This window comes from Colletotrichum spaethianum, assembly GCF_022836535.1.
Source record: "Colletotrichum spaethianum MAFF 239500 DNA, contig03, whole genome shotgun sequence".
NCBI lineage: Eukaryota > Fungi > Ascomycota > Sordariomycetes > Glomerellales > Glomerellaceae > Colletotrichum > Colletotrichum spaethianum.
The window spans coordinates 1,742,675-1,755,990 of record NW_026054773.1 but is presented as its reverse complement, the minus strand read 5'-3'; the positions used below and the strand labels follow the sequence as shown (position 1 = coordinate 1,755,990).

Genomic DNA, 13,316 nt, shown 5'->3' with positions numbered 1-13,316 from the left:
GCCTAAGTGCGGCTTTAGCGTCATTGACAAATGCGGCGGTGTATTTAAGGTCTTCGGTTGAGATCTGTGGTTGGCGTTGTGAGCGACCCGTCTTCTTATTCGGGGGCATTCATCCCTGAACAGTAGTTCTGTCAAATCCCGATAACCCGGGCATGACCTCTTCCCTTTCTCGCACTTGAGACATGCTGGCTGTCTTTGATCGCACTGGTTTAGGAATTGGATTTAGACTATTTATTTAAAGATAACCAAGCTCAGACACAGCACTTGCCTTGATTTTGCGTTGGCGACAGCTTTGGCAGCCCTTGCTCAGGGTACCATAGTAAACCATACTTCTACGAAGTATAGTTCGAGAAGCTCAATATGTTTTCTGAAGAGGAGGAACAGGTCCCGCCTCCACGCTGTGGTGCGCACTCAGATCTTTCCTAATCTGAGAGGATTGAAAATGGTCTTATGAACACTTGAGTATGGTTATTGACTGAGGGAATCAGAGGAAGAAATTCGGCATCTTGTCAACAGTCAAGAGACCGGAGTCCAAGTCGGACACGGACACGGGGTTGATAAAGGATCGCTGACAGGCGTTAACGACGGTGTGGACCTGCAGTGTGTCGGCGGGGAATCGCGTCAGCTCGCAGTCGTCGCCTGTATCGAGTCTAGCGCATACCGATATACGGATCTGATTGGCTTTGATTGACTTGGTTATCCCCCTTTAGAAAGATGCTAGTGGGCCGCTCTCGGATCTTTGTGCCAATCATACTTGAGACTTCGGTCCCGCTCGTCCACCAAGTCCTGTTCTTTGACAGTTCCAAGGTCTACTCCAGCACGAGCACATGGCAGTTATAAAGATGGGCCGAGCCACTTCCAACTTTGAGAAATTTGATCGCTTTTGTGTATGTGACTTTCGATCTTGCTTGTTCTGCTACGAACCATCAGAAAACCTGGCTGATACCCGGCAAATCCTGTGATAATGGCTGACAGCGTCACCGTCCCAACTCCGCCCCCAACGGAGAAAACCTTCCGCGCCTTCACCCAGGCACAAGGTGCGTCATACGCTCAAGGCAGGCTAGGCTACCACCAAGCTCTTTACAAACAAATCTGCGACCATCATACTTCAACAGGAGGGAAACTCGACACTCTCCTAGACGTCGGTTGCGGACCGGGCACCGTGGCCCGCGAGCTCGCCCCGCAATTTGCACGGGCCATCGGCCTGGACCCTGCCGAGGGTATGATCGCGGCGGCCCGGTCCCTGGGCGGGTCCTCCTCTACCTCGGAGCCGATCCGCTTCGACGTCTCCACCGCCGAAGAGCTAGGGTCAAATCTCTCTCCATCCATCCCCGACGCTAGCGTAGACCTCATTACGGCGGCTACGGCGGCGCACTGGTTCGACATGCCCGGGTTCTGGGCCGCTGCCGCGCGCGTGCTGAAGCCAGGCGGATCAGTGGCGATCTGGACGGGAAGCGCGAAATATGTGCACCCTGCGACGCCGAATCTGAAGCGGTTGCAGGAGACGCTACTCGCGTTTCGACAGGAGCATCTGGTGCCATACATGGTTCATGGGAATCGTGTGGGCGAGGCAATGTATGCGACGCTGCCGCTGCCGTGGACGCTGGAGAAGCCGGTGACTGAGTTTGACGAGAGCACCTTCTTCAGGAGGGATTGGAACAAGGATGGTGTGCTGACGCCGGGGGACGAGTACTTCTTGGCGCAGCAGGTGTTTGGGATGAACGACATCGAGAAATTCTTGGAGACTGTGAGCCCTGTCGCGCGGTGGCGTGAGGCACACCCCGACGCCATCGGGACAGAGCAGGATGTGGTCAAGATGCTGAGAAATCAGATCGAGACTTTACTTTCTGAAGCAGGGGTAGAGAAGGGTAAGGAGGCCATCATCACTAGCGTCTCCGGGGTTCTTTTAATGGTGAAAAAGAAGGCGTAGAGAGTAGAAGTGTTGCCGGCTCTGCCGGGATGTGGGATCATGGCAAAGAAGGAAGTATTGAATGAATGCATCCGCGAAGCCTTGTGCGCCGTCAATAGAACCCCAAAGCCCCGGTCGTCCAGCCGAATGTGGTGATGTTGGTAATGGCCAAGTGTTTGCCTATTTGCGAAATGACCCAGTCACATAGCTCATTGAGGAACACGAAGAATGTTTGCCTAGGCGGATCTCTAATCGCCCTCGATTAGGGTTTGCCGGTTATACGTAGCAAACTCGAACCTTGGGTGCTGCTGCGCTGCTCTGAGAACATGCATAAAATTTTTGCAAATCCATGAATGAGACAAATCAGTTGATCTTCTCTCCTACGTGTTATCTCTCTTCTCCTGTCCATTGTTCGAACTCCCTACTACAGATCCTGGAAATATGACCCAGAAAGCCATTATGGATTCTGACCTCATTGACTGGAAGGAGGCGTTTCTCTTCTTCTACTGGGATATCAAACAGCTTCGAGAAAACCGTCCAAAAGAAGGCTACATCGCGGACCGGCTGATCATGGAATTCTTCCAACAGACCAGGCCATCCATGGCTTATGAGGGTCCTGCAAGAAATTGGAACTGGACCCTTTACCGCGCCATGAGAGCTCTCCAAGTTCAACTTGGTAACAAACGACCATCTTACCCAGCGGAGACTGAACTGACCGACGTGCATCAGGGTTTGACACGGGGCCGGAAACCACTGCGTTCAGTTACGAATGGCTCGGCGAGAAATCGGGTCCGACCGACACAAAAGCCCCGTTTGTCGATTGGGTGCGCCTCGAAACTCAAACCCACTTGCTCTTCACGTACGCAAACAACACGGTCAACCGCTTTCTCGCTCATCTCGTCACGGAAGTCTATGGTCCACTGTCTCAGCGAAAAGATTGGGAATTGCAAAACCCCTTCCTGACCGAGTTTCAGAGAACTCACAACGTTCAGCCCTGGGGAGTGCCTCTGCCTCTGCCAGGTGCGAGTGAGGCCCTAGACCAGATTGAGTGGCCGGACGCCCCCATCCTTGCCAGCAAGTCAGGCTTTACACACTCTCGCCGCAAACCTATCCGATTTAGCATCTCCGTGGCGTCAACCAATAAAGAGAGTAACCATGTTATGCCTACTGCCACTCTCATGCTCCCTGAGGAGAGCCTCCTGAACGCTCGGCTTTTTAACCTGACGAAGCGGTACTACACAGCCATGCTCCTGTGGGTGAAGGGAATTCGCGATAATGATGGGTTACCATCGCTCTCGGACTTGCTGAACGCCCAGTTTTGTGATTGGGCCAAGGCCGCGGACGAGGGTAGTGATGAGTCTTTGGTGGTGTCGAGGCACTTGTGGGAGGCCTACAGAGCCGTTGGCTCAAAGCCCATCGGAATGAAGTCTGCTTTAACGGACAAGGAACCGAAAAAGACCCACGTATTCACGAACGGTGGCTGCTTTAGGGGATTCTAAGCTAGAGGAAATGTATCACATGATTGAGCAGACAAAAGTCTAGAATGAATATGACTACAAATTTTTAAGCGGGTGCAACAGAGCAGAAACGGGATTTGTTGATAATACCATCACTTCAAATACGTAATGTTGAATCGCTCCACCGTATCGAGAACATGACCTTGAAAGGCGTTGAATGTAGGCAATCTGATTCACGATTCTCTTTTGAGCTTTTGATACACAAAGCCTCAGTCTCTCCCCATTCGGTTGTAACTGCAACAAAGACCCATGGAAGAGGAAACTGTATCAAAAAGACTTGAACAAGACCACAGACACAATCACCACGTAACTTGCGTAGCCACTAGAGGGACCTCAATCTTCGTTCCCAGAAAGCCATCATCAAACAGGGACAACTTCGATATCAACCGCCACGGCGCCCGGCAAATCTCTTGCGTTGAACGGTAACGGTTCGTACCACCAAACCGCCCACGTATTTTCTTCTGGTCCCCTAGGAGGAACAGCCACCCAGCTTCTGTTTCCAAAGTTCTCGTTCTTGTAGCGCAGCAACAGTCTGTGAGTGGATGCGTCTTCCACGACCTCCCAAGAGTTATGGCAAATCGCGCTGCCAATTCCGAAAGGCGTCACCTTTGTGGAAGCTCTGAGCTGATGCTCTCCCTTGCCAACCGGACCTTGGAGAATCAAAGTCTCCTCGGTGGGGCTGTCAATGATGATAGTTGACGGGGTGGGACCGCTTTTCACCACGATTGACTGCTCAGCGGTGGCGGCCGCAGGTGTCTTCAAGAGCAAGTTCTGGCCGCCACCGAGGAAAAAAGTTGCGTTGTTGAGGTCACTCTCGTCACTATGCGCAGCTCAGTCAGTATTGCCCTAGAACACAAACGGGCTTTGTCAAACCGACCTAGTGATGCGCAGAACATATTTCTTCCCTGACTCCATGCTTGCTGTGGTTGGTGTTGACCTTGTGGCAGTTGTCATCCAAAAAAATGTTTCTGATCGGAAGGAGAGATGTTGGCAGGTGCTGCTAGAGTTGGTGAAGTCCCTTGAGTTCAAGTTGGAAAGTCGAGGATCAGGGGCTAGTTAAATAAGCTCCATGCCCCACCATTTTGTCGTTCATGACTCGAGCTACGTGAAGTCCGGTTGAACAGCCACTATGCATGGCATTGCATCCGCAATTCAGCTAGGGGTCAGCTCTCGGCTACCACGTGGCGTTCGTTTTTGAAACGGACAAAGACCATCTGCGGGTCAATATAACTAGGGGTATAACTGGGTATGTTAGACTCGCATCAGTGCCTTGGACGGGGTGTGAGGACATCTGGAAACTCTTCAGCTAGAACTCGGTTACCTGCCGCCAATCAATCCCTAGAAGGCTCCTCGGTTCGGGGCCCGTGCACGTTTTTGGGGACGACATAAGGTGAACGCATCATAATGGCTTTGGACAAGCGTCACTTACATACGACATTTCGGAATGATTCCTAAGTACAACGGCTCTCAGTATCTCAACCCCTCGCAACCGGCCTCAGGTAAACATTCAAAGGACCCTTCTCCCACAAGGTATAAATCTTCTGAGTCTCCATCCACTGCTGGCTGTCGTCCGCAAGGACCAGGTCAAAGTTCCAGAGCAACCTCGCCAGTATGATCCTCATCTCCACGTAGGCCAAACTCACGTCCACACATGTCAGCTCGGGTTTCCGACAAGACAGAAAATGACGCGAGAAGTAAAGTTGGTGAGACTCACTTTTTCCCAAGACAGTTCCGCGGCCCAAGATGAAAAGGTTGAAAAGCCTCTTTCCGATCCGACGCATACTCCGGGTCCCCCATGAACCTCTCTGGATGGAAGGCAGAATGGTTTTTGAAATTCTTCTCGTTGTGGTACATTGCCCACTGGTGGACAGCGACCAATGTCTGCGGGCATGGTCAGCAAAGATGGTCGCCTAGCTATACCACCCCCAATATCATACGCGTCGCGTTCCTGAACCGCGCCCAGCATCACAAACTTACCTTCTCCGGGACAAAGACCCCCGAGATCACCGCCCCGCCCTCTGGAGTCGTTCTTGGCAGCCCCGTTGGGACCGGCGGGTATATTCTCAACGCCTCGTCGAGACAAGCCAGCATGTATGTCAGTTTGTTGACCGACGTGAGGTCAATCTCCTCCTCCCTCGCAAACGCCGCCCGTACCTCGTGGACCAGTTTCTCCATCTTCTCGGGGTTCTTCAGGAGCAGATATGTCACGCCTGACAGCAGCGTCGCCGTCGTCTCGGATCCGGCAATGATGATGATGCTCGCGCTACTCTCGAGTTGATCGAGCGTGAGGTTCTGTTCGATGCGAATCCCTTTGTTAGTTCTCATTCATTAAAACAAGAGCTCCCTTCCTCTTTCACCCATGAAAGATAAAAAGAGGCCTTAACATGCGACTAGGCCTGCTCACGGAAGAGAGACCCACCCAATCATTCTTCTTCCTCAATAAACCTTCCATCAAATCCGCCCTCGGCCCCTCTCTCTCCCCCAACTCAATTCTCCTCACGAGCTTTTGCATCGTCATCTTCTGGTGCTGCAGCCTCCGGTCCCTCATCGCCCGTGTCGACAGTACCGTTGTGATCAGCCTCCGCAGTAAGGAGAAGTGGTTTCCCGTCTGTAGCACTATCCCGGCCTTCACCATCTGAAAGATGACCCGCACCCATGGGTGTAGATTCCCGTCCTCGAGACATCCGAACGGCTCGCCAAAGGCGAGGTCCCCAATGATGTCAAACGTGCAGTAGTTGTACCAAAGCGTCAGGTCGGCTGGCGGCTTCTGCTTCGGCTGCCAGTCCTTCTTTCCCTCTGTCACAGTGTCATCGCCATTATCGAGTCCGCAATCTTGACGGCCCCCGATAGTCCCCCGCAACCTGTTTATGAAGAGATCAACGTATTTCATGATGACAGGTTCCTGCTCTCTTAGGCTTCGATCACTAAACCCATGGCTCAGCTGTCTCCGCAGCATCGCATGCTCCGGTCCGAGCGCCGTGATGATGTTCCGCGGCAGACCCTCAATCGGCCGATAGAATACGTCCGCCTTCTCGAACTCGGGCGGCGTCTTGCCCCCATTCAAACCTCCGCCGATCCTATGACCCATGATTTCCTTCCATGCTGACGGGTCTGCGAACGCGAGTTCGTCGGGTGCAATGCGCACTATGTCACCGTATCTTTGGTGCAGTTCGAGCATGTCGAAGGATAGTTTGCCGCGCCAGAGACGGTAGCAGAACGTCGCTCGGGTGGCGCGCATGAGGAGCGGGCCGGGAAAGCGGCGGAGAGGGTGGAACCAGAGATTGTAGATAATGTAGGAGGTGATGTAGATCGCCGTCTATGAGACCCGCCAAGAATAACATCAGACGCCGTTCCTTCAGGAGTTGGTCTCTAGAATTCAGGTGGCTTCTCTCCGAAGTGAACTTACAAGGCTGAGTCCAAGGCACAAGGCCTCGTGCAAGGCTTTGATTATCGTCATCTTATAGAGGATCGTCTCTCGCGTCGAGTGGGTACCTAAATGATGGATAGTCAATTTGCTCATACAATTACCAAAGGAAATGTCCTGGCTTTCCAGAAGGGAGCTCATTGATATAATAATGCCCAATTCTGAGTCTAGTTCCCCCGAGGCCATGAAGGAGTACACGCGTTCGGTTGTGCTGATTAGACCAAACCTCATCGTTGCATCATGCCGAATACGAATACGTAAGTTTAGCATTTCAAAGACCCATTACCGCAGGTTCATCCACGACCCGTAAGAGAACGTAGCCAAAACTAAAAATCTGATGTTAGAACATTAGACGAAGAACGCAAGAACCTTCCGCGAGCAACACCGCGAGGCGGTTGGTCCTTAACTTAGATATTGAAACTGACAACTGCAACGCTTCCTTGCCCTATGTTTCAGACCATATTAGCATATGGCCTAGGACCACATCGCTAGCCGCAAACCTCCTCAACCCGCGATACGAAGAGCGAATGGGCTGCGATGATGTCTGGCGAAAACGAAAGCTTCCACTGCACTGTATTCTCCGTGCCGGACTCCCGGGTTCTTGGTCGTTCATTTGCCAAGACTTCACTTTCATGGTTCTTTTTTAGAATGTCTTCAAATCCTGCCACTGGTTTCGAACAGTCAATCATCGCATATACACAAGAACTTCTCACTGCGCCGTTCCGGAGGTTTGCATGGACGACACGTTGTATATTATCTACCAAACTCCATCAGTCCCATCATAGGAATCCGCTTCTGGCGACAATCAGAAGGCATTGTCCATCAGCTGTCTCGATTCCTATGCTCCTTTCGAGACACCAGAAATGGTGTTGTGGGATACGACGATATTAAAGCCTAACAAGACATGCGGTTTCAGCATGAAAGCAGTAATTAGGTATAGCAACGTAAAAAGAAAAAAAAAGAAAAAAAAAACAGTCTATGCCGAATTCATCCCTCTTCCTCTTGCTTGATCCTGACGGGATCGGTGTTGTGCACAAGCGGAGCTGCTGGGAGAGGGCGTTGAAGAATGGTACAGTTGGCACCAGTGGCGAAACGGCTCCCATCTCTCTTGTTCTGAGTCATCTTCCGCTTTTTCTTCTTGGATATTTGTCTAACGGGGTTCTGGGCCTCTGTGCAAAGCTTGATACCCAGTTTCTCCATTTTCTTTCTGACGGTACCGTAACCAGGATTGGTGCAGAGGGATTGGGATCCCGGGCCAAGATTGCATCTTCTTCCGTCTTCGTAGACAGTGTTTGGATCGCGAGACAAATTGTGGTTTTCCGACTTGGCTTCAGCTGCGGATGTAGGATAACGATATGTTCTCCAATCGGGATAGGGGGCAATAGCCGTCTTGTAAGTGGACAATTTGAGAGCGAACGCTTTGGTATGGGGCAGGGTCATCCGCGGACATTCATACTTGACCCAAGCGACGATCCAGCAAATATTAGACCTCAAGGGAGCCTTGTTCTGTCGCCACAGGACCAAATATTCGAAGTCCATTACCTTCTTTTCTGCCTTTTTGAGCTTCACTCTTGAGCTACATTGATCATAGAGATGATCATTTTTGTTGCAGAGCGGGCAGGCAGCAATGAACCCATTGACATCTACCGGGCCAATGCAGTCTCGGACTTCGTGTCCTCTCCTTCGACAGTTACCACAAGTAGTTGCGAGGCTGACGAGAGGCTGAAGAAGGTTGGATTGACCGGCCGAAGCAAAGTCTTTCTCTAGAGACAGCAGACCAAGCTTCCGCAAGTCGATCTCTCGGGCGATAGCAGCGGCTTGCCTCTTCGAATCCAGAACCTTCTTGCAAGCCTCTTCTTGGTCAGTGGTGACATTCCTCAGCTGATCAGTGAGACGGACCAAATTATGTTGGCCCGGGTTTGCATACTTTCCCCAATCAGTTGAGCTCTCTTTACTGCTCGGATTTTGTGCGCTCTCAGTCCCATCGATTGCGAACGCTTCGATAGATGAGGTTCGCGGGTCCGCAGGTAACCTCATTGAAGCCCATGCGGAATATGCCCTGTGGAGGCCACCACCGTAGGCAAGGTGCGATTCATGAAGGGTCAGGCCGTGAACATATGTAACAGCTACGTTGTGCGGCTTCGGATGACTGAAAACCCGGGACAGGTCTAAGACGGTGATGAGGTTGCCAGCGACTGTTCCAATCGAACAGACTGTGCCCCGCTGATTGCCTACAACACAAACAACATCGTCGTAGACAGTCTTGACGTGTGTATCGCCCCGATGGCAACCTTCGAAATCAAGGCCAAAGCCCTTGATCAGGTTGCCGAAGAGGCGAGTACTGCCCCACTTGAAAGGAGCGAAGTAGGCATAATCGATGAGATAGACGTTGCCCATAACGAACTCGACGGATAAGCTTGAAGGCGGACGAGTGTCGCCTTGAGGCTGGCGGTCGTAGACAATGAAAATGTTGGCAGCCGCATTGGTGATTTGGAGCTCGCCATCGTGGATATAGACGTCTCCTTGGGCGGGGACGGGAAGGACGCAGCCTTCTGCCATGGTTTGGTGGATGGGTTGGCGTGGTCGATTTCGGTGTGGTCAAAGTGGGTTAAGAGCGCGGATCAAAGATTCAGACTCGAGACAGAGACCATACCAAGTAGGATCGAGGTCGAGGTCGAGTTCGGGATTTGGATTTCAAAAGTCGAAGTACGGCTGTGACTGGTGATGTTGGGAGAAGATTTGATGGCTTGGTTGATGAGAGCGCCTACCGACCTAGCGACGGAGATGATTTCGAACAGGGAGAAAAGAGAATGTGCGGCGGTTGAACAGAAGCCTGCTGTCCGGCTGCGAAAAGGGAAGGAAGGAAGCAAGGCAGCTTTGAACAGGTGCAGTCGCCCTACCTCCTTCCTCGTGTCTTTCGCTTCTGAGCACACAACTACTCACCAGGGCATCAGCAGCGCCCTGCCTTTGAACAAGGCCCTTCTACCTTATCGTCGGTCAAAGGAGTATATGAAACGTGATGTGACCCAGCGAGAGAAGACGTTGAACAAAAATAAGATTTTCATTACTGCCCTCTGACCTGTTGTCAGGGGCTATGATACAAACGGACGATGCCGACAACCCTTTTACGCACCCAATGAACAATCCAACAGCATTCACTCAAACAGCCCGACGATGCAACCAACCCGCTGAATGCCGATAAATGTTTTCGATACCGATAATTATACACGCTCGCGAGGAGTCGCTGCTCTATCCCTTATATGCAAGATACACCCAGAATAAGACGACCATCCAAACTACTCTCCATGTCGAGGCTACGATCTCTCGAGCAACCCGTCCGAGAGTCGTCCGAGAGCGTTGGGACGCCGCTTTCCACGTCAACCGCGGCTTGTTGGTGCCGTAGAAATCGTCTTGGAAAATCTCGATTCTCGGGGCACGATGTCCCCCCCATCCCTGCTTTTTGAGCTTGCTCTTCGGCGGTGGCATGGGACCCGAGCCGTTCGACCGGATGGATCCGCTCCTAGTCCGTGATGACGATGACGTGAGGAACCGAGATCCGGACGTTGCTGATGTTGAGTTCATGTTGTAAGTCCCATCATCCTCGACCTTGTCCTTGATGGTAGGTAGAATCGCGCCTTGCGGCTGCTCTGGTTGCAGTGCGAAAGGCGTCAAGTTGAGAACAGGCACCAAGAACGACCTGATGCTAATCGCCACAATGGTGACAAAGACGAGCCCGGCGTACTTGGCGTACGTTGCGAGCTGGTTCGGCAGCAGGCAAAGGTGAGTCTGCAAGGTCTTCTCGGGAGCCCCAGGGAGTGGCTTGCCGTTCGCGTCAACTGGATTGTACAAGCTAACCATGAGAAATCCAGGTGTGGGAACCCCCATGGCCATGCTGATACTTTTGACAGTGATTTCGCGGACATTGTCCTTCGCAGGAGAATGAACTAGCTCGCAGTAGTCGTGGTCGTCGCCAGAGAAGACATGGACAACGTTGCCGACGCTCTTCACGAGCTTGACGGAGTCGTCCTCACTCAGTACGTTCTGGTATTGGTAACCACCCGAAACTGAGATCGCGTTGCGATGGTCCGGGATGACAGGATCCTTTTCTCCTTTGGGCGGTTTGGCCGGCGGCCAGTGCTCTCGCAGCGGCCCGCAGGGCGTTCCCGGGTCTCGGAACAGAGGAACGTGGGTGAGAAGAATTGTAGGAAAGTCGGGTCCATCTTCGCCCGGCACAATCGTCGGCACTTTCACATCCGCCTTATCCAACTCCTCGACGTTGTGCTCGTAAGTCACTCCTTCCAAGTCGCCTCTCCAGAATCGCAACTCTTTCTCGACGGCCTTGCGCTTGGTGAACTGGACATCCTTCAGAAAGATATCCACCGGTGTGTGAATAGCCTCCAAATCAACGTCGGCTTGCCGCGAGGCGCTCGCGCTCAGGGAAAGGGAGTCGACAGAGACGATCGAGTGGTTGCCAATGACATCGACACGGTTCACGTCTCCAAAGAAGGTACTGAAGCGCTCTCTAACAGACGCCTTGACCTGGTCGCCGAACCCCAAATCGTGGTTCCCTGGCAAGCTCACCACCAACTTGCGCCCTCTCTGCCAGTTGCCCGCCTTAGCACCACCAAGCGTCCAGTCCTTGAAGAAGATGTTGCCGAAGCGCTCGTATTCCTTGAGCCAGAAGTCCTGGCCATAATTATCGTTCCAATCCTTGACGTGTTCTTTCTCATTCTTTGGCCGCCGGTTGACGGCCCACTCGGGATCCTTGAAGTCACTGTGCAACGTCTTCCACTCTCGCCCGCCGTCGAATAGATCGCCCAGGAAGAACAGCGAGTCGGGCTGCAGTTGTGACTGGAGCTGCTGGTAGCCTCTTCGCATGTAGTTGTCGGTTATCAATACCGTCAGATCGGACAGGGGCCACGGCCGGCCGGGGTAGGATTTGGGGTCGATGATTTGGGGGTCGGCGACAAAGACGAGGTGGTGCGGACTGGATCCGGCGGGCTGCGAACCATTAGCATCTTGTACTCTTGCGCGCGTGCGACACGAACTTGACATACCCAGTTCTCCCAATTGCTCCATTTGCAGTCGGCGACTCGACTCCTAAACACCCATCGCTCGCCCCAAAGCAGCACGAGAAACCACAGACACACAAGCAGGTGCGGGAAGCTCAGAAGGCGGCGCGCAGTCAGGTTCTGCCTCAACTGCCTGCCTGCCTGCCACATTATGTTGGTCGCCAGTCGTCGTCCACGGGTCTGCCAAAAGGCCCAGATTGTTCTCAGCAATCGCACTACGGCAGCAAGCACGGGTCGGAGGCGGGCGCGGAAGCTGGCATCATTTTGGTGTTGAAAAGGCAGAAAGGCAGATTTGGACCCCTGGTGGGCGTAGCCGTTGCCGTTGCTGTGAGGCGGAGCCATGCTGTGCGCCCGCCTGCCATTCCCCTGCAGCACAATGCTCCCTTTTTTTGCTCTTTTCCCCTTTGCGCGGCCCCAGAATGGATTGGCGCCGCGAATCCCGACTAGAGGTGAGATGTGGGCGGGCTTGCGTATGCCAGGTGTTTGGTGCGTGGGTGTGGGTGGCTCCCCGGGAGTTCGCGCGATCGTCGTCTGTAACGTCGTCGGGGAGGTGTTTGATTCAGATGGCGGACATACTATACTTCATACAACTGAGAAGAAACGTGGAGCGTAAGGAAAGGAAACGACGTCGGGTCTTTTGGAGAGGCAGCTTGATGAAGGTAAGGGAAAACGTGGTTATCGTCGCGTAGTACAACTCGGCTATCGGGCGCCTGCGTCGGAGAGCTAAGGGAACCTCGAAGTCTTGGTCGGACCCGGAGAGAGGGAAAAGGAGAAGACGCGTGGCGACAAGAGAGGTTACGCCCAGGTGCCATTCACGAATCACGATGCGCACGGGGGCGGCCCTGGCAGGTGCCAGCCAAGCAGCAGTGCTCATCATGGGGGATTCCGTGCCGAAATCCAACAGCGCGATTCCCCCCGCCGTCGGGAACAAAGGGGGACGCTAACGCACTAGAAACGTTGCTGAAAGCGGATAGCTCCACTTTTGGCGATGACAGCTCGACCCGGAAGGAAGCTCCATCAAACACTCCTTTTCCTCCGTGCTTCCCTCTTCAGGAACAGGACTTTGGACTGGAAGTGCAAGTGCTGTACATGCAGTTTTTCCTTTTCGCTCTGCGGAGTTTTTTGAGACAGAAAAGATATAAAATAAATCTCAAGTCCGGGATGAAAGCTTCTCGAAAGATTGTAAAATTCACTTGGGGACAGGCCAAGACTACCGGCAACTCCATGACGTGATGCCATGCATGTCCAGCACTGACAATCCAGGCTTAGAAATCAAGCATCTCAAGTGAGGTCGCCAAACAGGTTCCAGCACGATGGCTTCCGGCATTTCGAGGCTTCATACAGGAATGCCGGGTATATGAGATGCCTTATAGTCCATTAAATCAAGACTTCTT

At 52.8% G+C, this 13,316-nt stretch overlaps 6 protein-coding genes across 6 annotated transcripts; 2 read left to right on the top strand and 4 right to left on the bottom strand.

Annotated features, from left to right (window-relative positions):
* Positions 1–964: 964 nt before the first annotated feature.
* Positions 965–1,930, top strand: ColSpa_01990 (putative methyltransferase tdiE; the record flags this gene model as incomplete). The annotated part of the gene is made up of 1 exon (XM_049268202.1): positions 965–1,930. One exon carries the CDS (start codon positions 965–967, stop codon positions 1,928–1,930), a length of 966 nt encoding a protein of 321 aa, XP_049124159.1.
* Positions 1,931–2,350: 420 nt separating this feature from the next.
* Positions 2,351–3,408, top strand: ColSpa_01989 (uncharacterized protein; the record flags this gene model as incomplete). The annotated part of the gene is made up of 2 exons (XM_049268201.1): positions 2,351–2,585; positions 2,639–3,408. The coding sequence occupies 2 exons, from the start codon at positions 2,351–2,353 to the stop codon at positions 3,406–3,408; spliced, it is 1,005 nt and encodes a 334-aa protein (XP_049124158.1).
* A 378-nt stretch (positions 3,409–3,786) lies between these two features.
* ColSpa_01988 (uncharacterized protein) lies at positions 3,787–4,341 on the bottom strand (the record flags this gene model as incomplete). The annotated part of the gene is made up of 2 exons (XM_049268200.1): positions 3,787–4,246; positions 4,304–4,341. 2 exons carry the CDS (start codon positions 4,339–4,341, stop codon positions 3,787–3,789), a joined length of 498 nt encoding a protein of 165 aa, XP_049124157.1.
* A 560-nt stretch (positions 4,342–4,901) lies between these two features.
* On the bottom strand, positions 4,902–6,664 carry ColSpa_01987 (cytochrome P450 monooxygenase aclL; the record flags this gene model as incomplete). Its single annotated transcript, XM_049268199.1, has 4 exons — positions 4,902–5,064; positions 5,141–5,307; positions 5,404–5,718; positions 5,846–6,664. 4 exons carry the CDS (start codon positions 6,662–6,664, stop codon positions 4,902–4,904), a joined length of 1,464 nt encoding a protein of 487 aa, XP_049124156.1.
* A 1,173-nt stretch (positions 6,665–7,837) lies between these two features.
* ColSpa_01986 (uncharacterized protein) lies at positions 7,838–9,409 on the bottom strand (the record flags this gene model as incomplete). The annotated part of the gene is made up of 1 exon (XM_049268198.1): positions 7,838–9,409. The coding sequence occupies one exon, from the start codon at positions 9,407–9,409 to the stop codon at positions 7,838–7,840; it is 1,572 nt and encodes a 523-aa protein (XP_049124155.1).
* Positions 9,410–10,099: 690 nt separating this feature from the next.
* On the bottom strand, positions 10,100–12,264 carry ColSpa_01985 (uncharacterized protein; the record flags this gene model as incomplete). Its single annotated transcript, XM_049268197.1, has 2 exons — positions 10,100–11,851; positions 11,908–12,264. 2 exons carry the CDS (start codon positions 12,262–12,264, stop codon positions 10,100–10,102), a joined length of 2,109 nt encoding a protein of 702 aa, XP_049124154.1.
* Positions 12,265–13,316: the final 1,052 nt, after the last annotated feature.